The sequence below is a fragment of the Microcaecilia unicolor genome, chromosome 14, assembly GCF_901765095.1.
Source record: "Microcaecilia unicolor chromosome 14, aMicUni1.1, whole genome shotgun sequence".
Lineage (NCBI taxonomy): Eukaryota > Metazoa > Chordata > Amphibia > Gymnophiona > Siphonopidae > Microcaecilia > Microcaecilia unicolor.
The window spans coordinates 34515377-34531986 of NC_044044.1; the positions used below are offsets into that span (position 1 = coordinate 34515377).

General features: G+C 44.8%; 1 protein-coding gene across 3 annotated transcripts; it reads left to right on the forward strand.

Moving 5' to 3' along the window:
• The first annotated feature begins 1475 nt into the window (after window positions 1-1475).
• Window positions 1476-14918, forward strand: LRRC23 (leucine rich repeat containing 23). Of its 3 annotated transcripts, none has more exons than XM_030187345.1 (8): window positions 1476-1616; window positions 3806-3962; window positions 4142-4254; window positions 4526-4779; window positions 8640-8770; window positions 9605-9741; window positions 12073-12298; window positions 13615-14918. In XM_030187345.1, exons 2-8 carry the CDS (start codon window positions 3822-3824, stop codon window positions 13657-13659), a joined length of 1047 nt encoding a protein of 348 aa, XP_030043205.1. In that variant the 5' UTR covers window positions 1476-1616; window positions 3806-3821; the 3' UTR covers window positions 13660-14918. The 3 variants fall into 3 exon arrangements, with proteins under 3 accessions (XP_030043205.1, XP_030043206.1, XP_030043207.1); XM_030187346.1 differs by lacking the exon at window positions 1476-1616 and adding an exon at window positions 1658-1702; XM_030187347.1 differs by lacking the exon at window positions 1476-1616 and adding an exon at window positions 1740-1920.
• Window positions 14919-16610: the final 1692 nt, after the last annotated feature.

Sequence of the window (16610 nt, forward strand, 5' to 3'; positions counted from 1 at the left end):
CATCTTAAAGTTGAATTTAGTGAGTAAAACATTGTTACTTATCTTGAACTATTTGGGCAGACTGCATGCAGGTCTTTATCTACTGACATTTACAGTGTTACTATATACATGTTGCTATGTTACCCTTTGGGGCTGCAGAGGCCTTTATTCACTTGTACACCCTGAGAAAAGCATAATTGTGAAAGGCAGGTCCATCCACACTGGTTAAGTGATTTTGAAAGAATAGCAGGAATCTCTGCTATAACTGAGTTGATTTACTAAAAGTTTAGCTGTCTAACTTACAGAGTTAAATACTATGAGGTATGTCTACTAGGGCCATTAGTATTAAGCATTGGGTAGCAGTTAGTGTAGCTCCTCGCGGACGAGCAGGACAAACTAAAACCAACCAGAGCAGTAAATATACCGTTAGTATTGGTGTGGATAGGGTGCTGGGGCATTGCCGTGCTACTCGATCGTACACTGTCTAGAGACACTACTACTACTACTTAACATTTCTAAAGCGCTACCACGGTTACGCAGCGCTGTACATTTTAACACACAGGACAGTCCCTGCTCAAAGGAGCTTACAATCTAAAGGACGAAAAGTGCAGTCAATCAAATTGGGGCAGTCTAGATTTCCTGAATAGAAGTATAATGGTTAGGTGCTGAAGGCGACATTGAAGAGGTGGGCTTTGAGCAAGGATTTGAAGATGGGTAGGGAGGGGGCTTGGTGTATGGGCTCAGGGAGTTTATTCCAAGCATAGGGTGAGGCGAGGCAGAAAGGGCGAAGCCTGGAGTTGGCGGTGGTGGAGAAGGGTACTGAAACGGTTTTTGCAGGCTGCCAAACAATGAGAACCTACTCCGTAGCCTATCAAGTCTCCTGAATCGATCCAGCCCAGATCAAAGCCCCCAATCCATATATCCCACCTCATCAAGCCCACAACACACACACACATTCTTGGCACTTCAGCTCTCTAAATCCAATCATTTCCTGCTGAAAACGTTCCTAAATGCAACAGTAAGTCCTCCTAAACGTAAACAGTACGATTGGGGGGGGGGGGGGGGTTGTTTTGCAAATTAATTAGAGTATTTCTGAAGATGTGGTAGGAAGCTTTAGTGATTCTAAGCCCTAAATAAGATCAGAGTTTGTGTCTACACTTTGCTGAGGTGCTGAAATGACTCCTTCAATATCCTGCAGTAAAGGACACTTGTTGTGGGTATAAAAGGACTTAAGATTGTTGTAACACTACATTATCTGCAAATGGGCTTTAGTAAAAGGCCTTCTTCCAAAGGGGAAACCGTTTCTCGGGCCCTGCTGGGTCAGACCAAAGATCTCTTATTAGTGCTTCAACTCTCTCAATCTCTCCAGCCATCTTGGAAAGCTCATCATCATCAGGCGCGTCACCCTCCCCGGCCTTCCTGTCAGGAAACCGGAAGTGACGTTAGCGATTGCGGGACGCGGCTGCAGCCAAGGAGGGACGTCTCTCGGGTCCTTGTCTGACGTACGCGGGCAGGAAAGAGGTCGCTGACGGCTGTCAATCACTCTGCTGCTAGGCAACAACCGGCGCCTCTCAATCTAACTCCTCCTGGGGCGGGGACATCGCGGCACGTGGCCCCTTGTCGTTGCTGTTGCCCAGGTAACCGTTAGAACGCTTTGCCCGGCGTGTGCGCGCTGCTACTTCCGGGTGTCACACACTCTCTGGCATAGCGCGGCCAGTGCAGGGTGAGTGGACCGGGAGTCTGGTTAGCAACGGGGTCGAGGTGCAGGTGCAAATCCTCCTCCTGGTCCCTGGGCTTGCATTGCAATGGTTTCCTCCTCCCTGGGACCCTGAATCAGATCCTGCACCTGGTTATAACGTTTCCACCTTTCAGATCCTGGGTTTTTACCCTCCAGCTCAGGCTGGGATAGGGATCCAGATCCTCCCTCTGTTGCTGCTGCTGGTTGGTTGCTTTGTTTATTTATTTAGGTCATTTGTGTCGGAAACAAGCTCGGTTTACAGTTTAGATTAGAAATACAGAGTTTGAATGTAAACAATAGTGAAGTAGTTACAAATTAGCACAAAAAAACAAACAAACCTACAAGTTCTAATATCAGTAGATTTGCAATACAGAAAAGAGACGAGATTATCAACTGGTTACTACATTAACTAATGTAATTAATTCTGGAATGAATTGCAGTCTTGGCAGCCATTTTGAAGTGGCGCCGGCAGTGAGTGGGTCAGCGGGGTTCTTTCCTGCCCAGAAGAGGCCACTAGACCACCAGGGTGCATTAAGTTACGTGAGGGGAGAGCACCATGAGGCCTGCCAGCCTGTCTACCCGCCCAGAAACCTGGACAAACAGGCAGGCTGGTAAAAACCCTCCGACAGTCCCCTGAAAAAGAGGGCACTGTCCGGGAGAATCCGGACATATGGTACCCTACTGGGATCAGTAGCATGAATCCTGCAATTATTTGGGATTCTAAGAGAATAAAAGGAGAGCCTGACTGCCGTGGCTTATATACAACACTCAGTGGTAAAGGGAATGCATCAGATAAGCTTTGTAAACCAGGCTCTTGAATCTCGTAGATTTATGCTATTTCAAATCCCAAGCCCGCTGCCATTATCAATCATTTGCATTATGCTTATTATATGTTATTTATTTAATTGCACTTCTGAAATGCAATATATAAAAAGCCCATATGTATTACAAAAAAATTTAGAATCGAAGCAAATAAATGAAAAAAGCAACCACTCTGTGTGAATCTTCTGACACCCAATGGCCACTGTTGCAGACTAATGGTGTTTCGGTCCCTCGGACCTGCTTCGGGGGTCTTTACAACTCGCTACAAGCATCTTAAGAATCCAGCACTTTCCATGCTAAGCTGAAAGGTTATCACTGTTTGGGATTCTGTCAGATACTTGTGACCTGAATTGGCCACTGATGGAAGCAGGATACTGGGCTAGATGGATCGTTGGTCTGGCCCAGTATGGCTATTCTTATATTCTTATGAGGTTATGTGTGTGGGTCTGGGGACAGAAGGAAGCGGGCTGCCATTGTGCCATTGTCCCCTGGCAGTCTACAGTTGTCTCAGAGTACCACCCTCTGGCCAGGGGGATTAAACCCATTTTGTCTAGGGAAGAGGAAGTCAAAGATGGAGGTTAAAATGATAATGTGCTAATAAAAGGCATTAACATGGCTCATTGCATTCCCTATGGTGTAGATTTCAAATGAAGGAAGTGGGAATTACAAATCCTGTTGTGCACTGGCACAGTTGAAAAAAAAATAGAAAACCAAGATAAGTTTAAAATCTTCTACATGAGACTGGTCCATTTGGATCAGATCTCGTCAGCTGGATCTAGGCATTGGGAACCAGCTGAGATAGTCTACCAGTTTTTTAAGAGAAGTGGGAAATACTAATGCCATCATTGCCCCTTGATATGAGTTAAAATCCTGACCCAGACGGCATGAGGCCACTTGCTGACCCACAGTAACGTTGAAAGCTGCATCCAATGAAAGTAGCAGATCTTGACTGCTGATGGGGCAAGAACCTGGTGTGTTTCTTTCTCATTTACACTGTTTCCCAACTGGCACATCTAGCCAATTTGTTTTTCTGTATAACCATAATCATTATGCAGAAGAGAGATTTGCATGTCTATGTATGCAAACCAGTCTTGTGCATATTCATCGTGGCAGTCCTGAAAACCTGCTGACTTGGTGTGCCTGCAAGTGAAGAGTGGGAAATAGTGGCTAATCGATCACTTTATCAAATGATTTTGTTGTGCTAAGGATTTTTGGTTTGTTTTTGGTTCGAGTTCATTGTTTGCGGTTTCTCTTCTCTTTTTTTAGTTTTCAAATTTGTGAAATGTCAGACGCAGATGATGATGTCGACGTTGGCGAGGAAGGAGAAACAGATTTTGAGCCACAGGAGGGAGAAGAGAGTGTGAGAGAAGAAGAACTGAAGGGAGAGGAGGAGGAGGAGGAGGAAGAAGAGGAAAAAGAAGAGGTGAGATTACACCCACAGAGAGGACAGAAAGAGAAAGTAGGAAATCTTGGGGTAGGGGGGAGAAGCGCATGGAAGTCTAGGGATGTGGAGAGAATGAGAGAGTGAGGCAAAGCTCTGAGGAAGGCTGGTGTGGGACAGAGGAGCCTAGAACTAATGACTTTTTAATGTTTGGTCTTCAGCCTCCACTCTCTTTGCCTCTGACTGAGGAGATATTGAAGGAAGGACTCTCACTGCTGTGTAAAACTGGAAATGGACTGGCTCATGCATACGTCAAACTGGAGCTTAAAGATCGGCAAGTGTTTGTTATTTGTCTGTTGATCTAAGGGAAACCACAACCCTGAGCAGATCACAGTTTTTACTTATATCAAGTGTGAATGAATAAATAACAGGGACCCAGTGCCAGGGATTGTGGGTTATCTGTTGTAGGGATTAGGGATCTTGTATGGGAGACAGTCCATGGGTTTTCTGTTGTATGGGATTGGGAGTCCTGTATCAGACTGTGTGGGTTGTTTGGTATCAGAGACTCTCTTTGGATTATCTGTTGCTTCACTGCCCTTAAACAGTGACCTGACGGACATCAACCTCATCTCTTCATACATTCATCTGCGTTATGTCAATGTCGCTCAGAATCACCTGCTGGATATTTCACCGCTGAACTCCCTCACCCACCTGCTGTGGTTGAAAGCGGACCAGAACTTGCTACTGAATATACAACTGGAGGAACTGCCCTATCTGCAGGTCGCCAGCTTTAGCCATAACCGCATCAGGGAACTAGGAGGCATTAGCCACCCCCGCCTGGAGTCGCTCAACCTTAATGGTAGGTTCTGCCGAAACCCTGACCTTGCGAGACACACAGGTGTGCTGTTCTTAGCTCTGAAAGGACAGCATCTTTCAGAACCTTGTGGAAAGGCTGAGCATGGACTGGTTTTGGACAGGCCATGCTGATTCCAGCCGTGACAAGTAGTTCGGACTCAGAAGAGCAGGGCCCTGTAATGTCCTTAATAATGATTTCGAAGCCAGTGCTGAGGGCCATGAAACCAAACCAGCTGCCAGTGGCCAGTCTCTGCCAAAGAGGCTGTTAGTCACCTGGGCTGCTCCGTCTGACGGTAGACCCAAGAATTGGAAGAAATGTCACTGCCCATATAAGTCCCCAGATTCCCTCTTTCCCACTTCTTAAAAAAAATCCAGTCAGTATTCAACATTAACAGTGAGTGCATGTTATTAAAAGCCAGCAGCGGCATTTCTGTGTATTCAGCTCTGCCGTCCGAGTTGTCAGCAAGGCTTGTGGTAGGGATTCCTGGATTTAACTATATAATTCCGGTGCTGAAACAGCTGCGTTGGTGAGCGCAATACAAAATGTTATCGTTGATGCATCAAGTTTTGTACCTCTCTGTGCCGTTTTACTTCACTGAAATGTGCTGCACCTTAAAAAAAAAACTTTGTTGCAGCCTTTCTGTGACTTTTGGTGTGGAGGAACAGCATTACCTGTTTGATGATCTGTGGTGGTTCTGTCTCTTTTCTGGTTTTAATTTTGTATATTTGTTTTAATTATGTGTGGTTATTTGGAAACCGCCTAGGTGAATAATGCAGAGTGTATGTGCAATGCAGTCACTGCCCCTACCCTTGTCCTTATTGTCTACTACTACTTGACATTTCTAAAGCTCTACTAGGGTTACGCAGCGCTGTACAATTTAACATAGAAGGACAGTCCCTGCTCAAAGGAGCTTAGAATCTTAAGGACAAATGTACAGTCAGTCAAATAGGGGCAGTCTAGATTTCCTGAAAGGTATAAAGGTTAGGTGCCGAAAGCAACATTGAAGAGGTCTAAAAGGCTTCTGCTGGAGCCTGAGTTGCTGGTCACTGATGTACAGATCCAGTTGTACTACATTTCCTCTGAGGCATGATGGGAATAAAGGAGATGCTGCAGGGCAGGAGTGAGGTGCTTTGAGGGGTATTAGTACAGGAATAATGGGAGGGGGGCTGGCAGAGCTGTTGTGTGTGGCAGTGCGGGGTTGGGGCTTTTAAATACTTAAATTAGACTCTTTTATTGAGGACATATGTAACTCTCTCTCCCCCCCCCCCCCCCAAAAAAAAAAAAAAATCTTTATGGGACCCAAAACTAAGTTTCTAACTTATGTTGGCAACAGTGTATGTGCTGGTCTTATGGAAACAAGTTCAGTTGTTTTATTTATTTTTATCACAAAGTTGAGCTATTTCTATCCCATTTGTGCCTTACCTATGCTTCTTGGCCAAGGTCCCTCTTGGTATAGACCACAAAAATATACAAAATTACTGAATGGTATATTACCAGCAGCTACATGTGTCATTACTAAATATTGGAGAAGACAAACATCAAAATGTGGCTGAATAGATAGGGATGGGCTGGAGTGTAAATTTTAAGGGGCTTCGATGTTACCTTCAGAACTTAGGACAAGAACAGGGCTGGGCAGACTTCTACGGTCTACGCCCTGAGAATGGCAAGGACAAATCAAACTCGAGTATAAAGTATCACATACCATGTAAAATGAGTTTATCTTGTTGGGCAGACTGGATGGACCTTAAGGTCTTTATCTGCCATCATTTACTATGTAGGTTATGTTACCCTTAATAAGAGCGATGATATTTAGCCACTGGAAGAATAGCTAAGTAGTTTCCATTTCTGATAACCCTTTTTTTAAATCCTAAATTTAAATCACATAGCTATATGGAGAGTAGCCAAGTATCAGTGTTGTACATGTAGCTGAGTTCTCTGTCCTGGTGCCATGTGGATAGTGCCAGATTTTCAGTGGAATTATTCAGATTGTGCCAGTAAAAATCCATGTTTAGTGCCAGTCACTAAGCGGTTAATATTCAGGGTGTCAGTAGCACTTACTTGCACACCACGGGGGCAGTTCTGTAGTTCGTAACCTCATTATTTTTTTTTGTTACATTTGTACCCCGCGCTTTCCCACTCATGGCAGGCTCAATGCGGCTTACATGGGGCAATGGAGGGTTAAGTGACTTGCCCAGAGTCACAAGGAGCTGCCTGTGCCTGAAGTGGCAATCGAACTCAGTTCCTCAGTTCCCCAGGACCAAAGTCCACCACCCTAACCACTAGGCCACTTCTCCACTCCACTCAGAGCCTAATCCTACACCGTCCATGGATCTGTCGGGTACCATGCATGTAAATGGCAGCCCCGCCCATGCCCATCCCATGCACCCCATCTGCATCTACTCGCTACACCCCTTACACATGAAAGTGCTGGTGTCCTGAGTATTTATACACAAAAGAGGACATCGTTGTGGGCATCTAGTTAATATTACCCATCTCCCAGCCAATTCCAGGGCAGTCCAGCGAAATAAAAGCATTCAGCAGTAATAACCAGCCCATTATCCTAAATTAGGACATAAAAAACAGTGTCCTACATTCACCAGGTACTGACTGACTATGTACATAAGTACATAAGTAATGCCATACTGGGAAAAGACCAAGGGTCCATCGAGCCCAGCATCTTGTCCACGACAGCGGCCAATCCAGGCCAAGGGCACCTGGCAAGCTTCCCAAATGTACAAACATTCTATACATGTTATTCCTGGGATTTTGGATTTTTCCAAGTCCGTTTAGTAGCGGTTTATGGACTTGTCCTTTAGGAAACCGTCCAACCCCTTTTTAAACTCTGCTAAGCTAACCGCCTTCACCACATTTTCCGGCAATGAATTCCAGAGTTTAATTACATGTTGGGTGAAGAAAAACTTTCTCCGATTTGTTTTAAATTTACTACACTGTAGTTTAATCGCATGCCCCCTAGTCCTAGTATTTTTGGAAAGCGTGAACAGACGCTTCACATCCTAATACTCAGTTATTGAACACTGGTATCCAGGTCTGACTCAGTGAATTACCGCGTGAACTTAAAACATAAAAAAAGAGTGTCCTAAATTCACCAGCTACTGACACTGAATAACCCCCCCCCCCCCCCCCCCCCATCAGTCTCTTTTCCAAGCTGAAGAGCTCTAATCTCTTTAGCCTTTCTTCATATGGGAGGAGTTCCATCCCATTTATCATTTTGTTCGCTCTTCTTTGAACCTTTTCTAATTCTGGTATATCTATTTTTGAGGTATGGCAACCAGAACTGAACACAATACTGAAGGTGAGGTTGCACCATGGAGCAATACAGAGACATTATAATATCCTTGGTCTTGTTTTTCAGGGAAGCAAGGGTATGGAAATGGAGATGCTGGACTCCAGAGGGGTAGGGAAGGGGAGAGCTGGATGTGTGGAGTGGGAGGAGGGCTTTGAGCCATCCATGGGGGTGCACTGCTGAAGGTTTGTCTAGGGTGAAACACGGGCTGCACTTCTGGCACTGCAGTCCATTTGTTTTTCACATCACATGCTTTGGGCATTAATCTGCATCTTCCATTTTTCCATATACTCATTCCAGTCTCTCTTCCTTACTACTACTATTAATAATTTTATAGCGCTACTAGACATACGCAGCGCTGTACACATTATATGCAGGTACTTTCTCTGTCCCTAAAGGGCTCACAATCTAAGTTTTTGTACCTGGAGCAATGGAGGGTTAAGTGACTTGCCTAAGGTCACAAGGAGCTGGTTCTCCTTATCTTTCTCTCTGTATTTATGTGGTGTGTTTAGTACATTGTTTGCACTTATTGGTATCCCACTGTGATATTTGTATTTAGGGAATGAGATCCTCACACTGTCTGGAATGGATTGTGCGAAGCTGGAAAATTTGCAGACTCTAGAACTCCGAGGCAACAGGCTGGAGAGCACAGCGGGAATCCTCCTGCCCAACCTGCGGAACCTCTACCTGGTAATTCAGAGACTGATAGGGTGAGGGACCAGTCCTTCAGCTCCACCCTTTTGCTTGTGAAGTGGATCATTGTAATGTGGCTGAGGCTCCTGAGTGTGGATTGTCTTTGTACGTCCAATTACTTACCACCGACTTCTCCTAAACAGCATACGAGCTTTATTGCCCAGTCACTAGGTATTGTGAGATCCCTTCATAGCTAAATGCGAAGAGCTAAGGGCCTACAGTGCAATGACTGTTACGTCTCAGGAGAGAAATGTTGGGTTACTGGGGAGCATCAACCAAGTAAGAGGAATTATTAGGAAAGGATTTACAAGCAATAGGAAAATGTCATTCTGCTGTTATACAAATCTCTGGGGTGTCAACTTCTTGACTAATGCCTGCAGGTCTGGTCACCTTGTCTTCAGAAGGACTGAAAGGGATGGTCTTGGCATTGGAAAATTTTCCATGTGAAGAGGGGCTGCTAAAGCTTGAATATAGCAAAAATGTGCAAAGCAGGAACAGGGAATTATTACTGCTGGGATCTTAGGGGCATCTGATGACGCTATCAGACAATTGATCTAAAGGATAAAAGCATCACAAAAACCAAGCTGGATAAAGAGCGATATGCTAGAGCCAGCAGCGAGGTCATATCTTTAAGATAGGGAGAGCAACATGTGGGCAGGCTGAATGGGTCGGAGATGCCAGACAGAAAATGTGCAGTTACCCCTGTTGGAACTGGAAGAGCAGCAGCAGGCTGGGGGGGGGGGGGGGGGGTGTGATGGTGGCTGCTTCTAAACCTGAGACATTGTATTCTGCAGGTGACACCTGCTCACACCTCTGTCCCCTTGTTCTCAGGCTCAGAATTCGATCAGGCGACTAGAAGGCCTGGAGGGGCTGGTCCAGCTGCAGACCCTTCATGTGCGAGACAACCAGCTGGAAACCCTGGATGGCTTCTCAGGGAGCATGAAATCTTTGCAGTATCTGAATATCAGGTAATTTAGAGACTAGGAGACTTACAGAGAGACATGTGGGTTTAGAGCTGGACAGGGCACAGAAACGGCCTCAGTGTCTTTTATCAGGACAATATTTTGGGGTTTTTTTGTTTGGTTGTTTTTTTTAATGGATCTATCGATGCCATGATGATGATCTAGGATGTTGCATCCGTGGGGTGTTATCCACTCTGCTAGGAGATGTTGGTTTTTGTGGGAAGTGGTGGTAGATGTCAACCAGTGGTACAGGGTGATTATCAATCAGATTAGTGGCTGGGAGCTTGGGGTGTTCACCACGGTTCAGTCACTTTGTTTCTACTCTTTAATATCTGTGTATGCCCACTGGGAAGTTTAATTACCGTGGGGTCCTTTTACAAAGGCATGCTGAAAATGGCTTGCGGTAGTGTAGGCGAGGATTTTGGGCGCTCACCGATCCATTTTTCAGCATGCCTGTAAAAAATGCCTTTTTAAAAATATTTGCCGAAAATGGACGTGCAACAAAATGAAAATTGCCAGGCGTCCATTTTAGGTCTGAAACCTTACCGCCAGCCATTGACCTAGCGGTAAAGACTCGCACAGTAAGCGGGCGCGCATAGACACTTAACCGGCTTAGTAAAAAGTCCCCTGTCTTTGGTATGAAATACCATCTTATGCAGATGATATGCAACTATATGTTTCATTAAGGGGTGTGCAGAAGCAATGTCGAGTCTTTCAGCCTGTTGGATGGGTAGCTACTGCCTGAAAATGAATGAGACTAAGAGCTGCTTCAGTAACCAATCCAGGAGCTGCATGGTCCACCAGTCACCATCCACTGGAGACAGAGATATACTGAGCATCTAAGGCTGCATGATGCCCTTTTTGGGTGAAGCATGCAGGACTTCTTTTTTCTCTCTGTCTCCATCCACTGATCAATGGGAACAACCCACAAGTTCTGGACTAGTCTGGTGAGGACGCTAAGGAATGTAAATATTCACGTTCCTGTGTTATACAATTGCCCGCTGTATATTTAATCCGAACACTTGTTTGTAGGGACAAGACAAAATTCTCAATAAATTAAATATTAAATAAACATAAGAATAGCCATATTGGGTCAGACTAATGGTCCACCTAGCCCAGTATCCTGCTTCCAGCAGTGGCCAATCCTGGTCACAAGTACCTGGCAGAAACCCAAATATTAGCAACATTTCATGCTACCAAACCCAGGGCAAGCAGTGGCTTCCCCCATGTCTATCTCAATAGCGGGCTATGGACTTTTACTACAGGAACTTGTCCAAATCTTTTTTAAACTCAGATACCTTAACCGCCGTTACCACATCCTCTGGCAGCAAGTTTCAGAGCTTAGCTAAAAAATGTTTCCTCCTATTTGTTTTAAAAGTATTTCCATGTAGTTTCATTGAGTGTTCCCTGTTCTTTGTACTTTTTGAAAGAGTGAAAAATCGATTCACTTTTACCCGTTCTACAACACTCAGGATTTTATAGACTTCAATCATATCTCCCCATCGCTGTCTGTTTTCCAAGCAGAAGAGCCTTAACCTCTTTAGCCTTTCTTCATATAAGAGGTGTCCATCCCCTTTATCATTTTGGTCGCTGTTCTTTAAACTTTTTCTAATTCCACTATATCTTTTTTGAGATGTAGTGACGAGAATTGAACGCAGTACTCAAGGTGAGGTCGCACCATGGAACAATACAGAGACATTATAATATTCTTAGTCTTATTTTGCATCCATTTCCTCATAATTCCTAGCATCCTGTTGGCTTTTATTGCCACTGGGCAGAAGATTTTAGCGTATTGTCTACAATGACACCTAGATCTTTTTCTTGAGTGCTGACTCCTAAGGTGGACCCTAGCATCGGTAACTATGATTCAAATTATTCTTCCCAATGTGCATTACTTTGCATTTGTCCACATTAAATTTCATCTGCCATTTGAGCAACAAGGGGGCAGGAGGGGTATGAAAGTCAGAGCTCTGAGCCATCCCTAGTGTAAACACCAGATATGTCAGAAACCTCTCTTCTCACGAGTGCTTCCTGGTCAGGGTTCACCACTTCAGATCTCAGGTACCTGTGCTTCCTTTCTAGCTGTGATTTCATCTAGCTGTACAGATGGGAATAGTTGACGGACCCCAGCCTGTTCCTTCAGTTGCAGAGAGCAAACAGACGTCATATACCTGACACAAGCCTGGCTTTCTCCCACAGTGCCAGTCTCTGCCCCCCTCAGTCTTTGTATTAATCACTATTTCTCTTTTGTTCTCCCATGGTTGGCATTATTATCCTCTTTTTCTGTATGTGCTTCTCTCCTCTCCTTATGCTTTTTATCTGTTCTTTTGCATTTAGAGGAAACCTGATAGGCAGAATGAAGGAGCTCCAGAAACTGAGCTGTCTGGGAGCACTGCGGGCCCTGGCAATGCAAGACAACCCCTGTACAGAGGCCGAGAACTATCGCCTGAAAGCCCTGGTGTCAGTGCCACAGCTTGAGCGCCTCGACAAGGAGTTTTTCCAAGCTGAGGAGAGGACTGCAGCTGATGAGATGCGGGTTTCGTACCTAGAGGCAGAGGAGGAGGTGTGCAGGGCTGAAACTGGACCTAGGGAGATCGGAACAAGGGGTTTGTCTTCTGTGTGAGAGGCAGGGCCTGGGAGCGTGGACTGACTCAGTCTCTATGCTCACCAGCTTCTGAGGGCAACAAGTTAAATTCATCACTATTTGCAAGACAAAAATCATGATTTTTCCAGAAAGGCCAACAAATCTGCCAGACATAAACTGTGCATAGTTCAGCCTGACATGGGGAAAAGATAATCGGTCCCTCATGGAGGTTCCTTTTAAAAATTTGGGCCGTCATACTGAGCACTAACAGTAGAACCATTCCCTTGGCTGAGCTTAGCCAAGCCATTGGGAAACGAGGGTTGCACGCGCTCAGTTCAGCTTGCTCACACTACTGTATCCCAACTAGGTAATCGCATGCTCACGATATTAGTTATTTTTACCACTTGGCAGTTTAGTGCTTACGCCTCTATGTGTTTACATGCAGCTTCCAACCACAGCTCCGAAGCGCCTCTCACTTGTGACATTAAAACTACTGCAATGCTTTTCAGTGACTGAAAATCCACACGAAATCTCCCAGATAAGCCTTTTACATATCTGATGAGATGTGGACACATTGTCAGGCCAGGAAAGTCTGTTTGAGGCCATTATTTAAAGGATTTTGGCTTCTAACTTTGACAATTGTGCTCCTAAATTGGCCTCTTTGAAAATTTACTAGAGCTGAGGGCTTAACTTTATACTCAAAATTTCACTAAACTCCTAAATGTAGGAGCATTAAAATGTGGGTGGCAACAGGGTGGATTTAAGGTGGGGGGGTGAGTTGGGAGTTTACCACTGATTTTCAGCACTAAGCTCATAAATCAGGCAAACGCAGGGAGCAGTATTCAGTGCTATCTGACCAGGTAGGAGAGAGTCTGTCAGGGTGGTCCAGGAGTGGAGTCAGGGCAGAGGAAGGAGTTCTCTAGGTACCCTGATGTTCAGTGGTGGTACCAAGACAGTAAAAAGGTCCCCCCTGATTTAACTGAGTATCTATCCTGGTACTGCCTGAATATCAGCAGCACCCGACTAACTCCCAGGAACAACCCCACCCCGGCACCCAAATATTTATTTATTTATTAGGATTTATTTACCGCCTTTTTGAAGGAATTCACTCAAGGCGGTGTACAGTAAGAATAGCAATAGGCAATTAGAGCAGTAAGGGTCTAATTTAGCTGCCAGCGACCAGCAATTAAAGAAGCGCCGATCACTGCTGGCTGAATATGTTTTCCTGAAAATAGGGTACAAATTTATGAAGCAAACTTAGAAGTTCAGCATTCTCTGCTTTTCTTCCTCCACAGGAAACAGAAGAATCTGTAGAGCTGGAATCCTCGCTGGATGAGTGACTCTCCAATTCCGCTACACCCTCCTGCCCAAGCACAGGCTTTCCTTCTCCATTAACAGCCAAACACCGGGCTGCCAAGATCAGAAGTATGGCACGTAGAAATGTTTTGGTGCAGCCAGCCACCAGAAGGAGCATTGAGTTGGGAAGATACCATGGTATCCACTGATATCGGCACCTGGGGAACTGGCTTTACACTGTGGTATCCATTGATATCGGCACTTGAAAATTTGGCCTTAGATCAAGGTGTCCAGAAATATCCACACACAGGACATTAAGGCTGGCCTGGGGTGATACAGTTTCTCTCACAGTAAAGAAGGAGGAAGGGATAGAGTGGATGCTTTGGAAGGAAGATGGTTATAGGGAGGAGAAGTATGTAAGGAGGGAGATGGGGGAAGGGCATAGTGAAGGAGGGGAGAGAAGGTGGGAGTAACTGGTTCCCCACCTCCACAGCCCAAGCTAGAATAAGTTTGGGTCAGCAGGTCTGACAAAGGGCAGGTCCTTTTATTTAGCACAAACATTTTTCTGCTTCTCTTTGTCCTAATCTGTAGAATTTTGCTTCTTTGAGAGGGAGTTTTGTCCTGTTATATTCCCTGAAAGTGTTTGTTTAATGTTGTGCATAATCTGTTACTTTAATCCTTTAACGCACCTTTTTTACTTCAGTAATTGCTGTACATTGGAAGTAAAGTAACAAGCTGGAAGCTGAAAGCGATTCTTTTTTTTCTGTATGCAATTTTTAAATATGTATTACAACTAAGTATCACTTGAAAAGGAAGTATGAAATCAGACACACCAAATAATTGAAAATAAAAATAACAATTTACAAGTTTGGGTGGGCGCACAATGTTCTCTCTGCTCCCGCCCCCTTCCTCCCCCAACTCAGAATATACTTTAGCTCATGGGGATCTCCAAGCTCTCTCAGTTGACTTCCTCCAAAGACAGCCAGAACCCCCTTTTACCAAGCTTGGGGGACAGGGGCAGCAACTTCTTGAGCCACTGATGCTGGCACCCCACGCATGCTTAGTTATCGGTGGCTCAAGCGTGTTGCAGCCATCTGCCAAGCTTAGTAGAAGGGAGTTTTGGTTGCCTTCAGAGGAGGTCCTCAGCTGATGGGGCTTGGGGATCCCCAGCAGCTACAGCAAGGCTCAGGACCAGGGTAGAAGGCCACCCTCCTCCTAATTCCCTCTCCCCATTGACAGACCCTCACCAAATACAGAACCAGGGGTCACAAATTAGAAATCAAAATATGTAGACAAAAATTGAACTGGGAACTTTGGCATGTACTGCAACAGTGGAGAAATAAAAACAAATGTATTTCATTTTCTACTGAACACAATAAAATGACATCCGATATTCACATTTCTCAAGCTAACATATTTCAGTTAATAAATTCAAAATAAAATGCCTTTTCTACCTTTGTTGTCTGGCCATTTTATTTTCCACCGTGTTGGTTCTAGTTTCTCTTTTCCGTTTTCTTGTCTGTCTGCTAATTCTCCTTCAAGCAGCTGTACTTGCAACCTTACTGGCCAATTTCAAAAGTGAAATCAGCAAGGCCAAAAAAATCCTGCTGCTACAATTTGACATGTCAAGAGCACTGGCATGGTCAACTAGCAAATCCTAGTAAGAATGTTGGACAAACTCGGTATCGAGGCGAGGTTACTACAGTGATTTCAAGGATTCCTAACATCAAGATCCTACCAGGTCAAAATGAACAACCTACTCTCCTCCCTATGGAATTCAGAATGTGGGGTACCGCAAGACTCCCTGATCTCGCCTACACTGTTCAACATAATGATGACCTCACTGGCAAGGACACTATCAAAGCATGGCTTCAACCCATTCATCTACGCTGATACATCCCATTTAGACAAGACACGTTAGAAGTAAACACCTTCATAACTCAATGACTGAGTTATCTTGGATTCCTAGACCTCAGCATTCAAACTTAACAGTTACTGCAAGGAGGCCTTCTCCAGCATTACCCCTGACCGGGACCACCTACCCAATAGCAGACAACCTGAAAATCTTAGGAATAACACGACCAAAATCAGTCCTTTAAAGCACAAACAAAGAATATTCCATACACTGAGGCATATCAGAAGCTACTTTCTAAGCGAAGTCTTCCGGACGCTTGTACAAATCCTAACCCTTGCACACACTGACTACTGTAACGGCATCTGTCGCTGCAAAGATTCAATTATAAAAAAATTTCAAATGGCACAAAACACCGCCACATGACTGATCTTCAGAAATTGTGCTTTGAAAGTGCCAGCCCGCTTCAAGTCTTGCAAGCTCGGTATGTTAGAATACAAAATCATCTTCGGTCTGGCTCCGGAATACTTGTTGAGCCTAATAAACCTACTGCGATGCAACATACACACGGAAGCACAAAGCTATCTCACATTCCACTTTCCCAACTACCAGGGTGTATCACACAAGATAGTTTACTCATCAGGCTTCACCTACCTATGCACTAAGAGCTGGAATGCACTCCCTAAAGGAGCCTAGATACTTACCTGATCTTTCGTAAATGAATCAGGGCTCACTTCTTCGAAAAAAATGTGTGGATAGAAATGCTGTAAATAAATAAATGTAGAGGGGGGAAGTGCTTGGGATGGAAGAGTGGCCGAGGTAGAAAGAAGGAACGTCAGTTTTGGGAAGGAGGTGGGCATAGAGGTGTGGAGGCACAGATATGGGAAAAGGAGGGATCAAGATCTACATTGAGGCAAACAGTCTGAGGAAAAGAGGGAGGGAGAGGTATCTGCATGAAGGGGAGAAGTGCAGGGGTGGGGAGGGAACTTCATAGTAAAGACATGAGTACAGAAGAAAAAGGAAAACAGATTGGCATGGAGGGGGCAAAGAGGTGTGGGGAAGGGGGGAAAGGAGATTTGCATGGATAGGAGAAAGGTACAGAGACGGGGAGGGAGATTCTATTCTAGAAGTATTTTATATACC

Excerpts from the sequence above, each read along its gene's own strand:
- LRRC23 (XM_030187345.1), top strand. The coding sequence starts at position 3,822 with ATGTCAGACGCAGATGATGATGTCGACGTTGGCGAGGAAGGAGAAACA. Across the intron at positions 4,780-8,639 it reads GGAGTCGCTCAACCTTAATG|GGAATGAGATCCTCACACTG; the intron begins GTAGGTTCTGCC and ends ATTTGTATTTAG. Across the intron at positions 8,771-9,604 it reads ACCTGCGGAACCTCTACCTG|GCTCAGAATTCGATCAGGCG; the intron begins GTAATTCAGAGA and ends CCTTGTTCTCAG.